A 19,076-nucleotide genomic window follows, 5' to 3' on the forward strand; every position below is an offset into this window, starting at 1 on the left:
AAATTTACTTTTGAATTATTAAATATTAAATACTCTATCTCATTTTACACTTTAAAATAGCTTTGAAAATTAAAAATAAAGTCATCGGAATTCTATCCTCTATACTCTGCATTTCCGTTTCATTTTCTTCATTTTTATCTTAAAAATAAAAAATCTTTTAAACTCCACTTGAGTCCATGGAAGACTTTCCTGCGGGGCCATTGGATGAGGACAGTGGGTCCAAAAAGTATGGGGGGGAGGGGGCACCCACTCCACTACCAGTGTGTGTGGGAGCTGAGCTCCTATTGGCTGCCTCTTTGTACAAATTCCAACTCCAAGCACTTCACTCCCAACACACCAACAAATCCTATGCTGCCTCCTCCTCCTCTTCCTCCTCCTCCATCATCATCATCCTCATCATCGTCATCATCATTTCGCTGCTGCAGCCCTGCTTCAAAACACAACGCGGACGCTCCACGTTGAACTTTGTCTTCTGACACTGCGGATGCTCCTTTTTTTGCCTTGCTTTTTTTGCTTTCCTTGGCATCTTTTCCGATTTGGAACAGGACGTCGTTGCTCTCAGTTGACTTTGCTAACTCGTTCAGGAGGACCCACAACAGACGTTCGCACTCTCCAGAAGCGAGGTGGGTTCACTTTTTACCCCCACTCAACTAGGGATTCTTCGCTTCGAAGCCGTCTTTAATTTGCAATTCAAAGACACAAGAAGCAGAAAAGAACCGGGCTAAATTCCAGGGGCTGGGAGGCTGTAAAATAATGTAAAATCATTCAAACAAAAATAATAGAGGTATTAGACCGAAGAAAATAAATCATATGAGCGAGTTTGGCTCCTATCAGAAGAATTTAACTCGGGGCCAAAACGTAAATTTAAGGTTTCTCAAGAGAAGAAAATAAAGTCACATTGCATTCATTAATTTTGCTCTTCAAAGAAACTAAATCAAAACGTGCTATGTTGTCTGCAAATTGGGCAAGTAGTAAACAATCAATTTTAGGCCTCCCATATTTTATTATTGACAAAACAAACATAGCTCTCGAATAAACTATTAGCATGAATAATTTTATATATCTTTACAAGCGTTTAGATGCGTTTACAATTTAGTTTAAAATTTAAACTTGTACAAAATGATTCATTTGAGTAACGAGCCTTGCCTTTTTATTAGAAAATTATGCACTCGCTTGCCACTTGGATTAGCTCATTAACTAATCAACAAATTAAAAAGAAAAAGACCAGTGATAATTAAACTCGGTCGGGGATAAGGATGAGGGTGATGTCGATAATGATTATTGAGCGGGAATGAGCAACTGGTCCACGTTGTGACAGATTGAGACGAGGGCGTTAAAACCGTTGCAATTAAAGACACGAAGAACACATAACGGAAGTCAATTGGTCAGATCATTTACATGGAATGTATGAGTTTATTTTAAGGAGGATTGTCTTTTTTATTGGTATTTACTATTTATCTCTATCTTTTTTATAATGCAGATAGATTTGTGATACGATTTATTGGAATCTCTCGAATATTTTTTTCTGCTTGAATTCAATTGGAAAGCTTGAGCAAAAGTTCACAATTATAAACACTTCCTCTTGTTATTTTTGTGTATTTTTGCTCGTCCCCAAATAATTAGCATCTAGAGCCGGGCGGTGTGTGTGTATAGGTGTGTGTGCGTTTCTTTCCCAAACGTTAAATGTATTCGTTCCGGTTTTCTTTGTGGTCAGGTGTCTAGCGAAAGAGGAGCGCGCAGGTGCACATCAGGAGCCGCATCCATTTCCAACATTTTCTCCAACTTGAGCCACCAGACAAACATTAGCATGATGTCTTATCTAAAGCAACCACCTTACACAGTCAATGGCCTCAGCTTAACCACTTCCGGAATGGACCTCTTGCATCCGTCCGTGGGCTATCCAGGTGAGAGCCAAACTTTGGAGTGCATAAATCCAACTCCACTTTTAACCAGATTGTGTTGTTGACATTTAAATATGTCACAAATCTTGACAATTACGTTTTATAAATTCAAATTACAATGATGTTATCAACGTAATCGCGCGTGAAGTTATGCAAATTCCACTCTCACATCCGCAACTTTTCTAATTGTTGCTTTATTTCTATTTGAATGCTATTGTTTCATGCTAGATATATTTTTTTCTCTTGTTGTTAGCGACGCCAAGGAAGCAGAGGCGAGAGAGGACTACTTTTACGCGCGCACAGCTGGACGTCTTGGAGGCGTTGTTCGCCAAGACGAGGTATCCGGACATATTCATGCGCGAAGAAGTGGCTCTCAAAATCAATCTACCTGAGTCTCGTGTACAGGTGAGTTGCTAAGATTCTGTTTTAGTGCAAACATGAAAACAGAAAAGTAGAAAATGTATATTTTACTGTTTCAGCAGTGTAGTCATGAATAAACAAGAATAAGTGACGGTTGAAATGGGAGGACGACTTCTTTGAATATATGCTACGAATTAATAATCGAAGACAAAGTTTTGTTGGCATATTTTTGCAGTGGTTTCTGTTTGTTTGTTTTTTATCGAATATATAGGTGTAGGATTTTGTCAATGTTTTTTTCCTGTACCGTTAATATATGCAAATATGTAGTTTTTCTCTCGGTTTATGCCGTCCACGCATGATCAATTTTGAGAAACGATTTATGAGGCATGAAATTGATGAAAACCTGGGTGGTAATCACATTTAAATCGATCTGGCAATTACTTTTAAATGAACGTTAAATTAAATTAAAATGCGGGTTTGGTTGTTTTTGGCTTGGAAATTGAATTTTGTGTACCCACTCGCTTAACTAGAGAGAACCTTATGAAAAAAATAATGAATTTTATGGATAGGAAAAATGATATATTTTTAAAGAGATGTTTTCACATTCCCAACCTTACACTGTAAAAGCAGCTGGGTTATGAATAACACAATTAGGAAACGAAAAAATATTTGGGTCAATTTGTCACTACTTTGAGGATTGTTTGCACATAACACCCCCCCCCCAAAAAAAGAACCGTTTAGTAGAAGACGACCCCAAACATTCAATTGTTTTATATAAAACAAACCAGTTTTGTTTGTGTTATTTTTTACACTATTCTTCTTAAAGAGTAATTTAAGATGTGCTTTTGCACACCAGACAGATGGTGATGAAGATTTAAAAAATAGTCGCTGCTTGTATTTCACATTTTCGACAGTCATCCTTTGCACCTAAAAAAATTAATCACGTTTTTTCGTATAATCCGAAACAATTAAAAAAACATGCAGCAGTGTTATTATTATTATTGTTATTATTGCTTTTTTTTAAACCATCGAGTGGCATTTTTATACCGAAATATAAACAAATGCAAACGCGCTGCCAAGGGGCTCAAGTTTTAGCCAGTCAAGAACGAATCTTTTTAGCGGACAAAATCGGAAAAGAAATCTCGGAATTGAGAGGACTGACGCATGCACGGCGGCCGCTTGCAGGTGTGGTTCAAGAACCGGCGGGCCAAGTGTCGGCAGCAGCAACAGCAGCAGCAGAACGGGGGTCAGAACAAGGCGCGGCCGGCCAAGAAGAAAAGCTCCCCCAGCCGAGAAGTGAGCTCGGAGAGCGGCGCCAGCGGCCAGTTCACCCCGCCCAGCAGCACCAGCACGGTCCCGGCCATCTCCAGCAGCACGGCGCCGGTGTCCATCTGGAGCCCGGCCTCCATCTCGCCGCTCTCGGACCCGCTGTCCACCTCGTCGTCGTGCATGCAGAGGTCCTACCCCATGACCTACACGCAGGCGTCGGGCTACGGCCAGGGCTACGCCGGTTCCACGTCCTACTTCGGCGGCATGGACTGCGGCTCTTACCTCACCCCCATGCACCACCAGCTCTCCGGCCCCGGCTCGACCCTCAGCCCGATGGGCGGCAACGCGGTGGCTGGCCACCTCAACCAGTCCCCGGCCTCGCTCTCCACGCAGGGCTACGGCGCCTCCGGCCTGGGCTTCAACTCCACCGCGGACTGCCTGGATTATAAGGACCAAGCGGCCTCGTGGAAGCTGAACTTCAATGCCGATTGCTTGGATTATAAGGATCAGACCTCCTCGTGGAAATTCCAGGTCCTGTGAACTCAAGCGCCGTCAAACTGCTCTCTGGGGACGAGAAACATTTTGGGCAGAATCCTCTCTTAGAGCGGAGGTTTAATTTATTTTAGCACTGGCAAAGAGATTTTTCTTTCACTCACCTGTAGTCTCCCCGTCATCCATGTCTTTCGGTTCGTCCGCACGTGCATCTGCCGAGGACAAGTTACGCACATTTAAGGCCACGGAACGAGAACCCTGGACTCAGAACCCCCTTCTTTGTTCCGCAACCACGAGGATGCTGTGTGGACATGGATGCACTACTTTATTTAAGGAAAAAAAGAAGTGTTTATAAAGAATCAATATGTAGTTTCTAAGAGACAATCAGTGTGTGTCTTATATAAATGGTACATGTGTTTTTTTATTATTATTTTTATTTTTATCTGTGCTAGCCTTCGAAACTGTGATCTGTTGTATTGTATGCAATTTGTGAGCCCCCCTCCTCGCATCACGCTCTCTTCCAACCTGTTTTGTTTTCTGGAGGGGGAGAGCAGACGCTAATGATTAAATGAGACTTTCCAAGTGGTAGTCATAATATGAAGGGTTAGACACACACTCACACACTGGCTCCTCTCCACTGGAGCTCAACATGGTTGTGGGGCCAGTACTGGCTCCAAAGATGCTGTGGCCTATACCCGCGGAAAAGATATGAAAAACCACCAAGAATTAAATAATAATAATAATAATAAACAGAACGTCGCGTGAGCTTTCAATCAATACCGGTTTTGTTTGGGTGTGTGTTTGCGTATGCGCGCGCGTGTGTGTGTGCGTGCGTGCGTGCGAGCAAACATCATCTGGGTTCTTTCGCATTTTAATAACAACAAAATGAATAGTCCAGCGGAACTATACTCTTGAAAATTATCAAATGTACGAATACTACACATTTTGGTAGGAAAGTTAAAATTACTGTATTAAGGATCTTTAACTGGAAGAGAAAAATCACACACACACACACACACACACACACACACACACACACACACACACACTATATATATATATATATATATATATATATATATATATATATATATATATATATATATATATATATATATATATATATATAATTAACGCAGGATTTATTTATGTATTTATTTATTTATTTATTTATTTACCGCAGTAAACATACTCTGAAAAGTACCTGGGTGAAATCAAAGTTTTAAGGCAACAAAAAAAGGCAACCATTTTTATTTTGAATGTAACAAAATATTATAATCATGAAATAATAGTTGACATAATTACTTGACCCCCAACTACAAGATTTAAGAAAAGTTAAGAAAAGTTGTTTTGAAATAAATCACGCTGGAATTGTTGTGCTAAATAACATGGTGCCATTTCTAAAGTTGTTTAAATTAAACCGATAAAACTGATTCAGACCAAGCGCATTTTAAAAGTAATGTAATAAATTTAACGTTTTTATACCCCCACTCTCCACACACACACACACACACTTCCGGAACCCCAGTTTCGAAAATCTTCACAAACAGCGAAGGTTCAGCAATTTAATCCCACAAACGATGTTAATCCCAATATTTTCACCTAGCAACAGTGGGTCTCATTCAAGGTCCGGACGCTCCACAAGTGTAGTTGAATAGCACAATGGAAATGTCTTTCATCTTAAAATGGGCACCGTGAAAATAGCCTGTACATATTCCGTTCTATTTTTACACAAACCTTGTGTATTACAAATGTTCTTTTTTACTATCGGGCCGAGTGAAAGAGTCGCCATCATGCAGGATTTAGTAACCACAAGTGAGAAGTCAAGATGCTTTCTGAAGAAGCCTGCGTTTCTCTACCTGCTTTAGTTAAAACTCACCAACAAAGTCACAGACTATTATGGGATGTGTAATGAGTCGACATGGCTCTGCAGCGGGCTAATTGTTAGAAGTCCAACATTCAATTAGTATCCTTGACATTGCCAATAATCTCTCTTTCATTGCAGCCTCCACTGGAGGAGCGCACTAATTAAAAGCTTGCTTGAAATAATCGAAGCGTTAAAAAAGACAAGAGCCACTTTGATTCCACTCCTGGATACTCGTTAGTGCGCCTGCGCGTCAATTACTTCAAAATAAAAAAATGGGGGGGGGGGGGGGGGGGGGGGGAGTGGACTTATATTTTGAAGGTCTAGCAGTGCAAAACCAGCATTCAAGGGTAAATGTGCGCGTGTAGGTTTACTCACGAAACAGGCGCGTGCATGCGATAAACAATAAAACAATTGAATGTGGAGACAATAGCTCACACAACAGAAGCATGAATATTCATGAGAGGAGTCTACACTGTGGGAACAACTTCACTTTTTGAAACAAAAAAGTTGTTCTTATGATAAAACCTCTATCCTAATCACTTTGCATATGTGTGAAAGTTAAATTAGAAATACTTTTGAGGTTTTCAGCGCACACCAATTCTTAAAAGGAGATTTAGGTTGCGCATAAAAACCAAAAAGTAACCTTGTCCACGCACAATGATCCTCGCGATTTAACAAAGCGTCCCCAGTTTTTGTTATTGTAACCTCGAAGCCTGCAAAGTGCACAAGTCAGAGGAGAAGCGATTAGAGATGGCCTCCACAACGCGTCATACTTACAAAGAGTTTTTAATCAAGACTTTTGCGGCATATGGGCCCAACAGACGCTGAAGTAATCCACCTCCCCCTACCCTTCACCCCCTGCCTCGGAGGCAGCGACAGCGCCCCACTGCCTCTCGGCCACCGCTCTGGGTGCTGCATCTTCGGTCAAAAAGATACCTGAGGACCACCGCGTACATAGGCGTGGAAAAAGCATAAAAAAGACTTGTTTAAAAATGTATGTGTAATCATCTTTATTATTGCCGTTAAACGGATATTAATAAGACAATGACATGGCAACAAATAAAAACTACATAATAACGATAATCAAGCGATATCCCTCTTATGAGCGCTTATCCAGGCTTAGTCGACATTTTCTCCTATTATTTAAGTTAGTGACATCATCGGTGTTTGGTAATCTTGTCAAATATTGTATTAAATGGCTTTTGTAGGGCCTATATAATAAAAAATGTAGATTTTTTTAATATCTATAAAAAAGAAGTCTAAATGGTTTTGAAGTAAGTGCAGTTAAAAGCGTGCTATTTTAAATTCTCAGATTGCTCACACAAATCCGTGGATTTACACATATACTCAAGTGATAATGATACTCACAGCTTTAGCTGCAGGTCTGATCAAGTGTACACAACAGGGCCACACAGGCAAAATACACACACACACACACACACACACACACACACACACACACAATCTTCCACACACTCACATACACATACACACAAGAAACGTAAATGGACAATTGCTTTTTTCTGTCTAGAGAAAGTTCATCCTCAGGACGATGCGTTACTTTTGATTTTCCTCTTACCTCATCTAATATGCCCCCAAAAAGGGGCCATAAGCTCTCATAAGCTTATCAGTTCATTAGCCATTTGATGGCCTATTGAAGTTGTGGAAGCGATGGAGGAGGTTACAACCTTCCATTACTGAGGCATATTTTGTTAAGCTATTCAGAGAGACCAGAGGAAAAAAAATCCTCAAACACATAAGAAGATTATCAGATATCAGCATATGTTAAAAACACACATAGAGTCAAGCACACACATATGGGTCAAGTCAAAATACCTATATGAAATGGATGAAATATCATATCATGAAAAAATGACAGTTCTCAATTGTAAATGTTGCAAGTACATTTTAAATCATATATAAAGCAATAGTCAAATTATACTGTTTGAAAAATTTGGATAATTTTAAGTGGATTATAAATCGCCACCAAAGTGGTAGATAAAATAGACATTTAATAATCTTTCAAAACTAAAAGAGACCGTTAACTGATTCAATGGAGCCCCATTTAGCTTCTGTACTCAATACACACAGGGTGTGAAGCAACCATTTGTGAAATAATAATAATTTTGTTTACGAATGTTGATTAGAAATGAAAACTAGGGAAAATACTTAGGTCCGCTCAGAAAGTCCAAAAAGCCTCCTGAATTTATGCTGACCAATGCAAATCGAGTATTTAAGGCCTCATGAGGCACAAAAGGCGAATTTGAACAGTGGCGCTGGACATTTCGAATCTCGGTCAGCAACTTTTTGTGGGCTATTTTTTAAGCGTTGAATGCAATGAACTACCCATTTGCTACGCACTTCTGAAATTAAAATAAATAAATAAGTAAAACTAAAATGTGGCCTATTTTAGGAGGAGCAAAAAATGATTCATGTAAGGATCAAGATTGCCATTTCTACGATTTGGAAAGTACTGTATGTAAAATGTCCCCAAATCGATTTTACGAATTTTAAAAACTTTGGCTTTGAAGCAGCTAGCTTTACTCCTCCTCATGACTCCGTTTTTATTGCCGTCACATCACTCCTCTACCAAAGTCAACACACTAGCATTAAAACAATCACACTTAATCGCTGTTTAAGGACGCTATGAAACCGCGAGTCAATCACGATGTCATTGTACTGCACAGACAGCGTTAGGTGCTTTCAAATGCAGTCGGAGATTTCAAAGTCAGACAAAACAATATGCATTAGAAGTTCATAACTGCAAATATCTAAACAATGTGGACTTTCTATCAATGCCCCAAAACTGACATATGCCGAAAAGAAAGATGAGTGTGAAATCACTTTCATATTTTACCTAATCACAATAAATGTCACTTATGTTTACAATAGGTAATTAAATAGCGATGATTTATATCGTCCATTCAGGTGGTTGGTATGTCAACGAATTAAAATAAAGAATAACGTAGGAGCTGTGGTCCACATGCTGTTTTTGTGAAATAAATAAATAAAATCTTAATAAATGAAAAAAAAGACACTTTAATGTCTCCATTTGTTATTCTCTTGCAACGCAGACTGGAGTAGATCATGATTGTTTGAATATCCATACATTGGAACAGAAATTATTCTCAATGAAATCATTATGAATTGAAAATTGATTCTGGATCGAATCCTAGACCCCACAAACATCAGAATCAAATCAAATCGTGAGACAGTCAAATATTCTCCCTCCTAACCTATATGTTATTATTATCTCATTCGCTGCCATTGACAACTATAGACAACAAAGATCTCTTTTTACTGGGCTGGCATTCACAGCTGCGCAAGTCACAAATCAGTTTTAACTAGTTAATAGTTACTGGTATTCATCTACTGTATATGTCAAAACAGTTTCTCACTTAAGTATCAGCAATCATCTCTTCTAGATTCCAAGGCAATCTCAATGAAAACTGTTTAAAACATCCCCTTGGACCTCTCAAGTGGCCCAAAGGCACCAGATTGGTGACCTTTGCTTTACTGTAAAAGCAATACTTTGACACTCTGTGTCAAGAGGCAAGGAAGCGGTGGCGGGAACAGCTGACATTTGACATTTCGTATGCGCGCCGTGATCAAACTCCACGCTTAATTGCCTCAACCACACTCTGATCACAAATAGCTTAGAAATTTAATGAGTTCATGGTGAATGGCGCCAACTCGGCTGCATTGGCACCACGGGCTGCGCAGTACGTCACAAAAAGCTAGCAGCGCGTCTCAAAAGAAGAGAGAGCGGTGGCACAATAGAAAGCCGTCCTATGGAATTAAGCCCTGCAGCCACATGCAGGCGGGAACTAATTCAGCCAGGAGAGGAAAACCGTAATTAAAGTCATTCACTGGATTCACAATCACAATACAAGCAAAGGTTTCTTCAATAATCGGTAATGGATGATGCTCATTTTAAGAGCAGGACCTTATGACCTCTAGGAGCCCTCAAGAGCAACTAAGAGTCAAAAGAGCCTTCAGAATTATTATTTATTTATACCTTTTATTTTACTTTGTTGTATTAGTATTGAGAAAGAACAGAGGGACAGTAATAATGTTAGCACATTTTGAATACACTTGAAATGGGGGGGTTAAATACAACTGATGGGTCAGGAAAGGGGCAAACCCATATTTTGGTCAACTTGACCCAATTTTCTGGGTTGTTTCAATCAGCTCAATTCTTGGGGTTGTCTTCAACAAAACATCTCAATTTTTGGAGTTTTCTGTACAAAAAAGATGAGAACGTTTGATCTAACTATTCAGTTGGTCGTTTTTTTGACTCCTAATTGGATTATTTTTTACCCATTTCTTTAGATTGTAAATTTCAGACCAAATATTTATTTAACTTCTTGATTCTGACATTTCTGTGCAAATACTCTTTTTAAGTTATTTTCATGCATCTAAATGATTTTAATAGTTTCCTACAGTCGTGTTGCAGTTTCAAGTCGGAGGTGATATTCACTGCCCCCCTTAATGCTCTTTACATGCAAAATTGTGTAAATCAATAGTAATCCACATTTATAATCTTTTCTTTACATTTTTAAATGATCGCAATTGCTATAATCTTTCAAGATGAAATTAACAAAAAATGAGCAATATTAGAAGTATGAAAGTAAATTCAAATGTATTGAACTAAATGTCAAAAACAGAGGGCTTGAAATCAAATTACGCTTTGGGCTTCATCGAGGCTTGGGTCAGCTTGCTAAGTCCCACACTGTAAAAACGAGTCAAAAATAAGACAATCAATTTGATTCAACTTTCTGGATTTTTTAATACAAAACATATGTTTTTGTTGTTTGTCAGTTCTTTTGTTTGTTTTCAAATTCCCCAAATTTTCTGCAAAGCTAACCAAAAAAAGTTGGGTCGAATTGTCGAATTGTTAAAAATATTCAGTATTCAGTAATATTGTCCTTTTTCGATCCATAATTGGGTGATTTTTAACCTGTGTTTTTAGTTTACCTGTGTTGTCAGAGTGTCTTTTTCAGACAAAATGATCATCTAACATTTTGTTTTAGATACTTCTGTAAAGCTTTTTTATGAGGTATTCACCTGACATTAGTACTTTTTTTTTTTATTGTTATTAATCTAAGTGGTTTTAACTGTCCTCACGGTTATGTTTTACTCTACGGCCGCGATGATATTGAGTATCCTCTTAATACTTTTGATGTACGATATTTTCTAAATAGAAGTCGATACATATTGTGTTGCATTTACATCTATTACATTTTTAATTTCTCATTCTCATTATAATCTTTCAAGGTGAACTTCAGCAACGGATAATCAATATTATTGACAAAAACAGAAGGCCCCAAATTTAATATAGGGCCCCATATGCAGGCTTGGACAAGCCTGCTAATTCCCATGGAACCATTGAGAGATCTCCTCATTAAAAAAAATTAAAAAGCTTTTGATTTACACATTTTGTGAGGGATTTTGCAAAATCAGAACCAATAATTTAGGATGCAAAAAATGAAAGCTATTTTGCAAAAGAAAAAAAAAATGCAAAACAATCGTTCCACATCCTTTGAAGAGCTATTACTACTTTCAATTCCACAAATATTTCCCAAGACAATATTATGTTTCATCTAGATTCCCTGACGTGGCTGCTGCTAATGCAACAGCACCATCATTCCATTTGTAATTATAATACTGGTCTTCAGGGAGCCTAAATTTCATTAACACAATCAAGCTTTAATAATGATTTCTTCGAAACTGTCGCATGTTTGTCTATGTGTAATTTAAGAAACTGGGACATTATAAATATACTTTCAAATACTATTATGTATCCAATATAAAAATATTTTAGGGGTACACGAGTGAAAGATGTACATATGCACACCAGTCAAATGTTTAGAAGCAGCATCTAAGTCAATGTTCCTTTTATTTTTATAACATAAAATATTTCCTTTCTTTTATATCAGCACCTATCCTCTGGAAAGACACTCCAACCCACAGTCCACTATAAAGTCTGAGGCAGTCCAACAGCCTGTTAATACTCAGTCTTATCAAATGTTTCTTAAAACTAAACCGCAGCTCATCTTTCTACATTGACAATCATGGCATTACATTGGGGTAATGTGTATGTGGCTGTGAGTGAGAGAGCTGTATGGAGCTGTACATATATGAGGAGTAGGGAGGGTGTGAGCGGATGCATGACAGAATAAGATAGAGCGAGCAAGAGCCTGGCCTTTTACAAAAACCTGCATTGTGGGTAATGGACGAAAAAGTAGTGCTCGGCGCTGGAATGAGAATGTGGCTGCTCACCACGCACGGTTGTGTGTTGTCAAAGAAAACAAAGTTAGGAGATCAATGGGCATGGCAAAAGAAAGGTTAGCTATTTCACATTCATAGGGCAGAGATTGTTGCAGTGTCTTGCCTTTTTCACATATATATATATATATATATATATATATATATATATATATATATATATATATACTGTATACATACTGTATATATATATACTGTATATATATATATACTGTATACATACTGTATATATATATACTGTATATATACTGTATATATATATATATATATATATATATATATATATATATATATATATATATATATATATATATATATATATACTGTATACATACTGTATATATATATATACTGTATATATACTGTATATATATATATATATATATATATATATATATATTTATATATACATACTTGTGTATATGTGTGGTATGTTTCTCGAAACAAACGTTTAATGGTTTATAAACCAGTCCAATCACTGCTCATAGCTAATCATGCTTTAGGGGATCAATACTGTGCCCATTAATCCAGCCCCACCTTCCAGATACGTTTGGCTTTGCATGCAATCCTGTTTCTCTCTCGCGAGCATATGGAGCTTTGGCTGACCCAGGGAGTCGTTGGGTGTGTGGACAGATGCACTTGTCCCCCTTCTCCTACCCCCCCATACTCACGCCTACCCGCTTCAACCATCATATCCACCTGTTTTAGGTCACACACACCAGTGGGACGAGCGGCGGTGCGCGTGCCACACCAGCCGCTTGGCCACCAAGACAAAAGAGGATTTATTAGGGAGGCCTACCGCCTGGCCTGAGGGGGAACACAATGACGTGAGGCTGGCAGGGGCTAGGGGCAGTCCATCACGTGCCCGCTTGATCTGAATAAGCGTTGGGGGGCATCTGGTGCATGTGGAACATGGAGATATTATGCCAAACAAGGGGGACCAGAAATACAGTGTGTGCGATGTTTGTGCAAGGTGGCAGTCGGGCTAGGGAGGGGGTCTTTACAAACAATTGCATGCATTATCATTAAATGAGGTCTACGCTTGAATACAGTGTGGGCTCACTAGTGTGAGGTGAGCCAATGAGATCAATGCTCAAGTTGAAAGTATTTTGTCATTTTCCAATTGCAACAAAACCCTTGTGAAGTGTGTATTGTTGATACTCGATAACATGTTTAGTGTGTATGTTATATTTGCAAGGAAACTTAAATGTCAGGACTAACACTTTACAATAGAAATACAGTACACTGTTTTTGTGAGGGTCAATACAGTTTTTATATATTTTCAGTAAAGTGAAATATCAGCGGGCGGCTTGGTGGCGCAGTGGTTAGCACATCTGCCTCACAGTTCAGGGACGTCCACTGCCCGAAGTCAGCTGGGATAGGCACCAGCAAGCCTGCAACCCATGTGAAGATAAGCGGCTATATAAACTGGATGGATGGAATGTTGAAATGTCTTTAACGCTTACAATCCAAATATATAAACAGTATATAATTAATGATGTAAGTATTAAGGTATTTATTGTTTCAGGTAATTAGGCATTTTTTTAGTTAAATTAGGCAAGTTTATGTACTATGAGTAGTAAAATAATAAATTTTATCAGTTGCTGATGTACTGAAGTAATCAATTACTTCAGGTAATTATATACTAAAGTCACTGATTACTTTATGTACAAGAGAGCACTAAAATCATTGATTATTTTAGTTACTGAAGTACTAAAGTAGGTGAGAAATAGTGAAGTAATTATATGCTTTAAGTACGTAAGTCTCAAGTAAATTATTATTTCAGGTGCATTTATACTTAGTAATTGATTAACGTATAAGGTAACAGATTACTTCAGTACTTTGTTACAAACATAGTTGATTACTGTATTTTAGTACATAATTCATTTTGTACGAGGCATTTGTATACTCTCGTTTAGCTAAATACCTGGGGAAAAAAATGAAAAAGATATAAACAAGCAACTGGGATTGCTTGTTAAAAAATATATTATAAAATGTTTTGGGGACACATTTGGTACAATATTTTTTAAAATATATTTTATACAGGATTAGGGGCTAGGCTTAGTATCTCCCAGGGCTATCAGCTTGTCTTAAAAAGTAAAACGAAAATGTAAAACTAGCAAATAGCTCACTGTAGTTAGCTACAGTAATTCAAATTCTCCAAAATTTCATCTTTTTGTATTCAAACTAATTTCAAACAAAAACAAAAGGTACCAAATGTTCCCAGGGTGAGTAGAATCACTATAATGTTAACTGAAAAATCAAATAGATATGATTTTTTTATCTGGCTAGAACTTTTAAAGAAAAGGCTGATGCCGATATTCGTCAAAACGCCAAAAACGGGCTTGGCTGATAATCGGTCTGTCCCTACTTAAGCATACTTAGAAAGTTCTGCGTGTTCATTTTGGAATGAAGCCTGGCACTACCATTATATGTATATATTGTCGCTAAACTATCATCGTACATTTATGCTGGCTTGTGCACCTACACAAATCTATGCAATCTTCCAGTTCAAATAAGCCGTTGATTAGCTGCTCTCATCACATGCACTGGCTGTGCCGCTGAGTGATTTATGAACTCCAGCAGCGAGCGGAGCGTTGACGCAGCGGGGGGGCGTCGGGCTCGGGTCGTCGGGGTTACCAAGGTCGGGTCAAGTTGAGCCTCCGGCAGCCTGTGAGGAAGTCGCCCAGCAAAATGAATGACAAAACAAGCCATCCTGTAGGCTTGACTGAAAATATGAAGAGGTGCTGTCTGCAAAGTGCAGCACTCGATGCTCATAATTTGGCTGACTCCAAACAGCTCTTGGGGACGTCATTATTACAGGGCCTCGCAAACCTTTCGCAGCCTGCACTGTGGATGTTTACATGACGTGTCCAGGAAAAACATGATCATATAGAATTTTGTGTGTGGCGTAAAACAGAGTGGTTTTGTCTATTATTGTGAAAATGATTCAATTACATTTATGACCAATCCATGCAACAATCCAGGTAATGCCAAAGGGTTCTCATGTTTTTTGTTTTTTTGCAACTGTACAGTTGTGATAAAATAAACCTGTTCTGAGCTCAAAATGGTACAATTCATAAAAGTCGTTGTTAACCGAGATACGAAATTTATTGAACCGTTTACAGCTGTCAAAACTTCATATTTTGTCTTCAATTAGTCCCTTCCAAGGGACCAATCTTCATTTATCCAGCTATTTTAAAGTTCCCCATTATGTTTTGACATTTTTACATATCACATCATGTAAAACAAAGAAAATGTTCACCACTCTCAAAAACGGCTTATTTTGAACTGTGCTCTGTTGTAAAGTTAAAGGGCCAGTATATGTAATTTATCAGCTGATTAATTAGTATTCAGAATTTTATTTTTTTAAATATTGGAGGGCAGCTCAGTGGGGCAGTGAATAGTTTGCATGTTCTTCCCGAGCCCATGTGGGTTCTCTCGACTTCCTCCCACACTACAAAAATATGCATGGCAGGGGATTTGAACATACTAAATTGTCCTTAGGTATGATTGGATGCGTGAATGGTTGTTCGTCTCTGTGTGTCCTGCGATTGGCTGGCAACCAGTTTAGGGTGTCCCCCGCCTAACTCCCCGAAGCCAGCTGAGATAGGCAGCAGCAAGCCTGCTCAATGTGAGGATAAGCGGCTATATGAAATGGATGGATGGATAGATGGAAAATATAGGAATTAGAATCGGCCTGTTTAAATCCAATTCTGTTGGGTCATTATCTTTACATACCCAAAGATTAAGTTAATGTCTGTTGTAAATTCCAAATACAATTGAACATCCAGTCACTAGCAATAAAGAGTCATACCATGGAGTTATTTTTTTTTTTTTTTTTACCTGTGTTACAGGTACTAAATAAATAAAACCAAATGTAGCAGCAAAACATAAGCGTGGCCATTCAATCTCTAAAATTATGGCTGCCAAATTTTTCCAATTCAACCACTGATGTGGCGTCACCCAAAAATACTGTTTCAAATGAATATGTTCATTTACAGGTGATCTAATTTAATCTTTGTTATTTTGTTTACTCTCGTGTTATTGTGGTCGAGTCTAGACATTGTTACATCATACTGGCAGGGCGGGCTTTTGCGTTATTGTGTCTATTGTAGGCGACGACGGCGTGTCACGCTCTCTCGACAGGCACGGTTACACACAGCTTGTGGCGCCCTGACCTACAACCACCCCCCCACCACACCCCGCTTGTTTGTCAGCGCTTGTTTGGCCTACTTTCTTTAAGACAAACACCACCAATTGTTTTGGTGTAAATTTCCATGAAAATAGAATAAACAAATGGCATGGATGGGAGGGGTTTGGGATTGTTCAGGGTAGGACAATATACGTCGCAAGGTTAGTGTTAAGGTTAGGTTTAGGGTCAATATAATAATAATAATAATAATAATAATAATGATGCATAAAAAAGGGCTGCAAAACCTATCCACCCATCCAAGTCTCCCATCCAAAGACAGTAGAGATGCTACAGTTCATTAATGAGTATGCTCTATGGTATTTTAAGAGTCCTTAATTAGAGGCACACTGCTCTGCACAAGGAGGGGGGGCGTATGTGCATGTGTGTGTGTGTGGGGGGGGGGGGGGGGGGGCACTGGTTGGAATCCAGTGGGAGGGGTGTCCAGTCTACAAGCCCCTATTGGCTTTAATGTTTGTATGCGTAAATTACAATCATAAAAAGGTCAAATAGAATACATGTGATTGAGTAGTAGATTTATCGCTTTGACATGAGGAGCACGATCAAACTGAATTGATTGTTTCTTTGTGAGGCGTGGGGTGGGGGAATAGAGAGGGCGGGAGGGGGGTGACATGAACAGCCCCTCAAGGCTGCACTGTATCAAACATGTGATTGAAACGCCTTAAATGGGTGTCAAACAAGCGTGGACATCATGTTTGACTTAAATTATCAGCAGTCCCACAGGAGGTGTCTGCGGCTGCCCACCCCCCAACACCACCCCCAAAGCAGGATGTGTGTGTGGAATACAAACACAGGACTCATCGGTGACCACTGGGGTCAGCATGCGGGTGCCAGTTGCGCCTGTGGGACTCCAATGCCACATTCCTACGTCAACGTTTTTAATTTGCTGGACATGAGCCGCCCCCAGACAGCCCCCCCCTTGCCTCCCCCTCCCTGGAGTGGGCACTAACGGGACAGACAGCACTTCTACCATGCAGGCGGAGAGGCTTTAAGTGTGTTTGTGTGGCAGGTGGTGGTGATGGACGGGTGGGTGTATATTTGGCGCGGGGGGGGGGGGGGACGACTTGTTGTCTGTTGTAGGGTCCCAGATGGGTTAATGGGGAGTTTAGCATCAGGATTACAATGCAACAGTGTGGCTTCAGTTTTGTTCATGATTACCCCAAGCTCGCTGGCAACCTCCTGCCATCCCTCAGCAGCAGCACCACAAGGCTAACAGGACACTGTACGCCTGGTTGAACACGGCCAAAACCTACCTCTTGACTCACCAACAGTTATAAATGCAATTATACAGTAAAAAAAAAATTTAGAGAGAGATTTTTGATGAATTTAGTGTATAAATGCATTTTAGATACAAGACAAAATGGTGTTATAGAGTGAATTGTATTTCTCATGGAGGATATGTCCATCCCACCTGCTACAGGTAAAGATACACAATTTAGCCAGCCTGCTGCCCAAATATTGCTGGGATAGGCACCAGCAAGCTCGCAACACTTGTTAGGGTTAAGCTGTTAAGAAAATGGATGGATGGATATTAAAGACAAAAATTATTTAAAGTTTCACCCCTTCCGAACTTGGTAAACACATGAAAACTTATTAAAACTCACTTATTAAAACATACATTTTGAAGTAATTTTTGGCATTTCACACAGTTCCTTAAATGCGATCCAAAATGTTCTTGCTCCAAGCGGTTTGTCATTCCTACTTGAAGTTTACAGTGAATCTGACACATTGAAACAATGAAGAATAAAATTTGATTTTAAACCATCAAAATGTTTGCCCCAAAACTATAATGTCATCTAATGAACCACCATGAGTTTGATACCATTGATACAAATTGCAGCTACTGGGGGAACTCTCCTTTCTACAAAATCATCAATTATCAGTTGCATAAAATGGTGAGACTGTTCAATCATTAGCATTATAGCATGAAAAAAATAGATTTTTCAACACTTTAGATTTATTAAAGGGACAAGGTGTAAGATTTAGGCTGTTTTTCATTACGGACAGCAGGAGGTACTGTATTTACCATTGTCCGTAGCTATAACAGAGATGGCAGCCTCCGGAGGAGAGCCACCCCCCATGGAATATAATTTAATAGGAACTTGACCTAAGGTTATGTTTAAAACCTACTGTTGGTGGTTAAGAGCACATTTATTTGAAAGTTTTTGAAATTTATAATCATTTAATTTATTGCTTTTGAATAATCAGTCTAAATCTCACACATTGTCCTTTTAGTGATTTAGAAATCTGTAATTGACAAAAATGTGATTTATGAGGTTGCAGCCTGTTGCAAGTGAAATAACGAAAAAAAAAACCTCATAGACAGACTCATTTGAATTGTCCTTTGATGATATAACAAAGTGTCAAATTGAGAGGTAATTTGTCCATTTTTTTGTGAAAAGCTAGATATACAATGATTGTAACAGAAATTCCTGTGATGTAAATAAAATATATTTTTTTTATCTGGTGACTGGTTCTAACTTTTGAAACAGTTTTGAATGCCCAAAAGATGGTAACCTTGTCAGCGGCCATGGCAGCCTCTGGTGTCATTAAAGCTTGTGTCATAATTACGAACGGGCTAAAGTGTGGTCTGTCTCCAACTCTTCACCTCCACAGGGCGTCGGACTAATCCGTTTGTCAAACGCGTGTCTTACCTCTGCACACTCCGCCCTCTCTTCCCCCCGGC

At 38.9% G+C, this 19,076-nt stretch overlaps 1 protein-coding gene and 1 long non-coding RNA gene across 4 annotated transcripts in view; one reads left to right on the top strand and one right to left on the bottom strand.

Moving 5' to 3' along the window:
- The window catches only part of LOC148412932 (uncharacterized), a 27,495-nt gene extending 23,434 nt beyond the window's left edge, over positions 1 to 4,061 (bottom strand). The window contains exon 1 of one of the 3 annotated variants that reach the window (XR_015867790.1): positions 3,813 to 4,061. This is a non-coding gene — a long non-coding RNA (uncharacterized LOC148412932). The remainder of the gene's footprint in view (positions 1 to 3,812) is intronic. The other 2 variants (XR_015867792.1, XR_015867791.1) reach the window with 2 other exon arrangements.
- Positions 345 to 4,795, top strand: otx2b (orthodenticle homeobox 2b). Its single transcript, XM_088433360.1, has 4 exons — positions 345 to 623; positions 1,715 to 1,904; positions 2,155 to 2,306; positions 3,447 to 4,795. The coding sequence occupies exons 2-4, from the start codon at positions 1,808 to 1,810 to the stop codon at positions 4,068 to 4,070; spliced, it is 873 nt and encodes a 290-aa protein (XP_088289486.1). The 5' UTR covers positions 345 to 623; positions 1,715 to 1,807; the 3' UTR covers positions 4,071 to 4,795.
- Positions 4,796 to 19,076: the final 14,281 nt, after the last annotated feature.

The sequence above is a fragment of the Hippichthys cyanospilos genome, chromosome 14, assembly GCF_059441005.1.
Source record: "Hippichthys cyanospilos isolate Australia breed blue-spotted pipefish chromosome 14, RoL_Hcya_1.0, whole genome shotgun sequence".
NCBI lineage: Eukaryota > Metazoa > Chordata > Actinopteri > Syngnathiformes > Syngnathidae > Hippichthys > Hippichthys cyanospilos.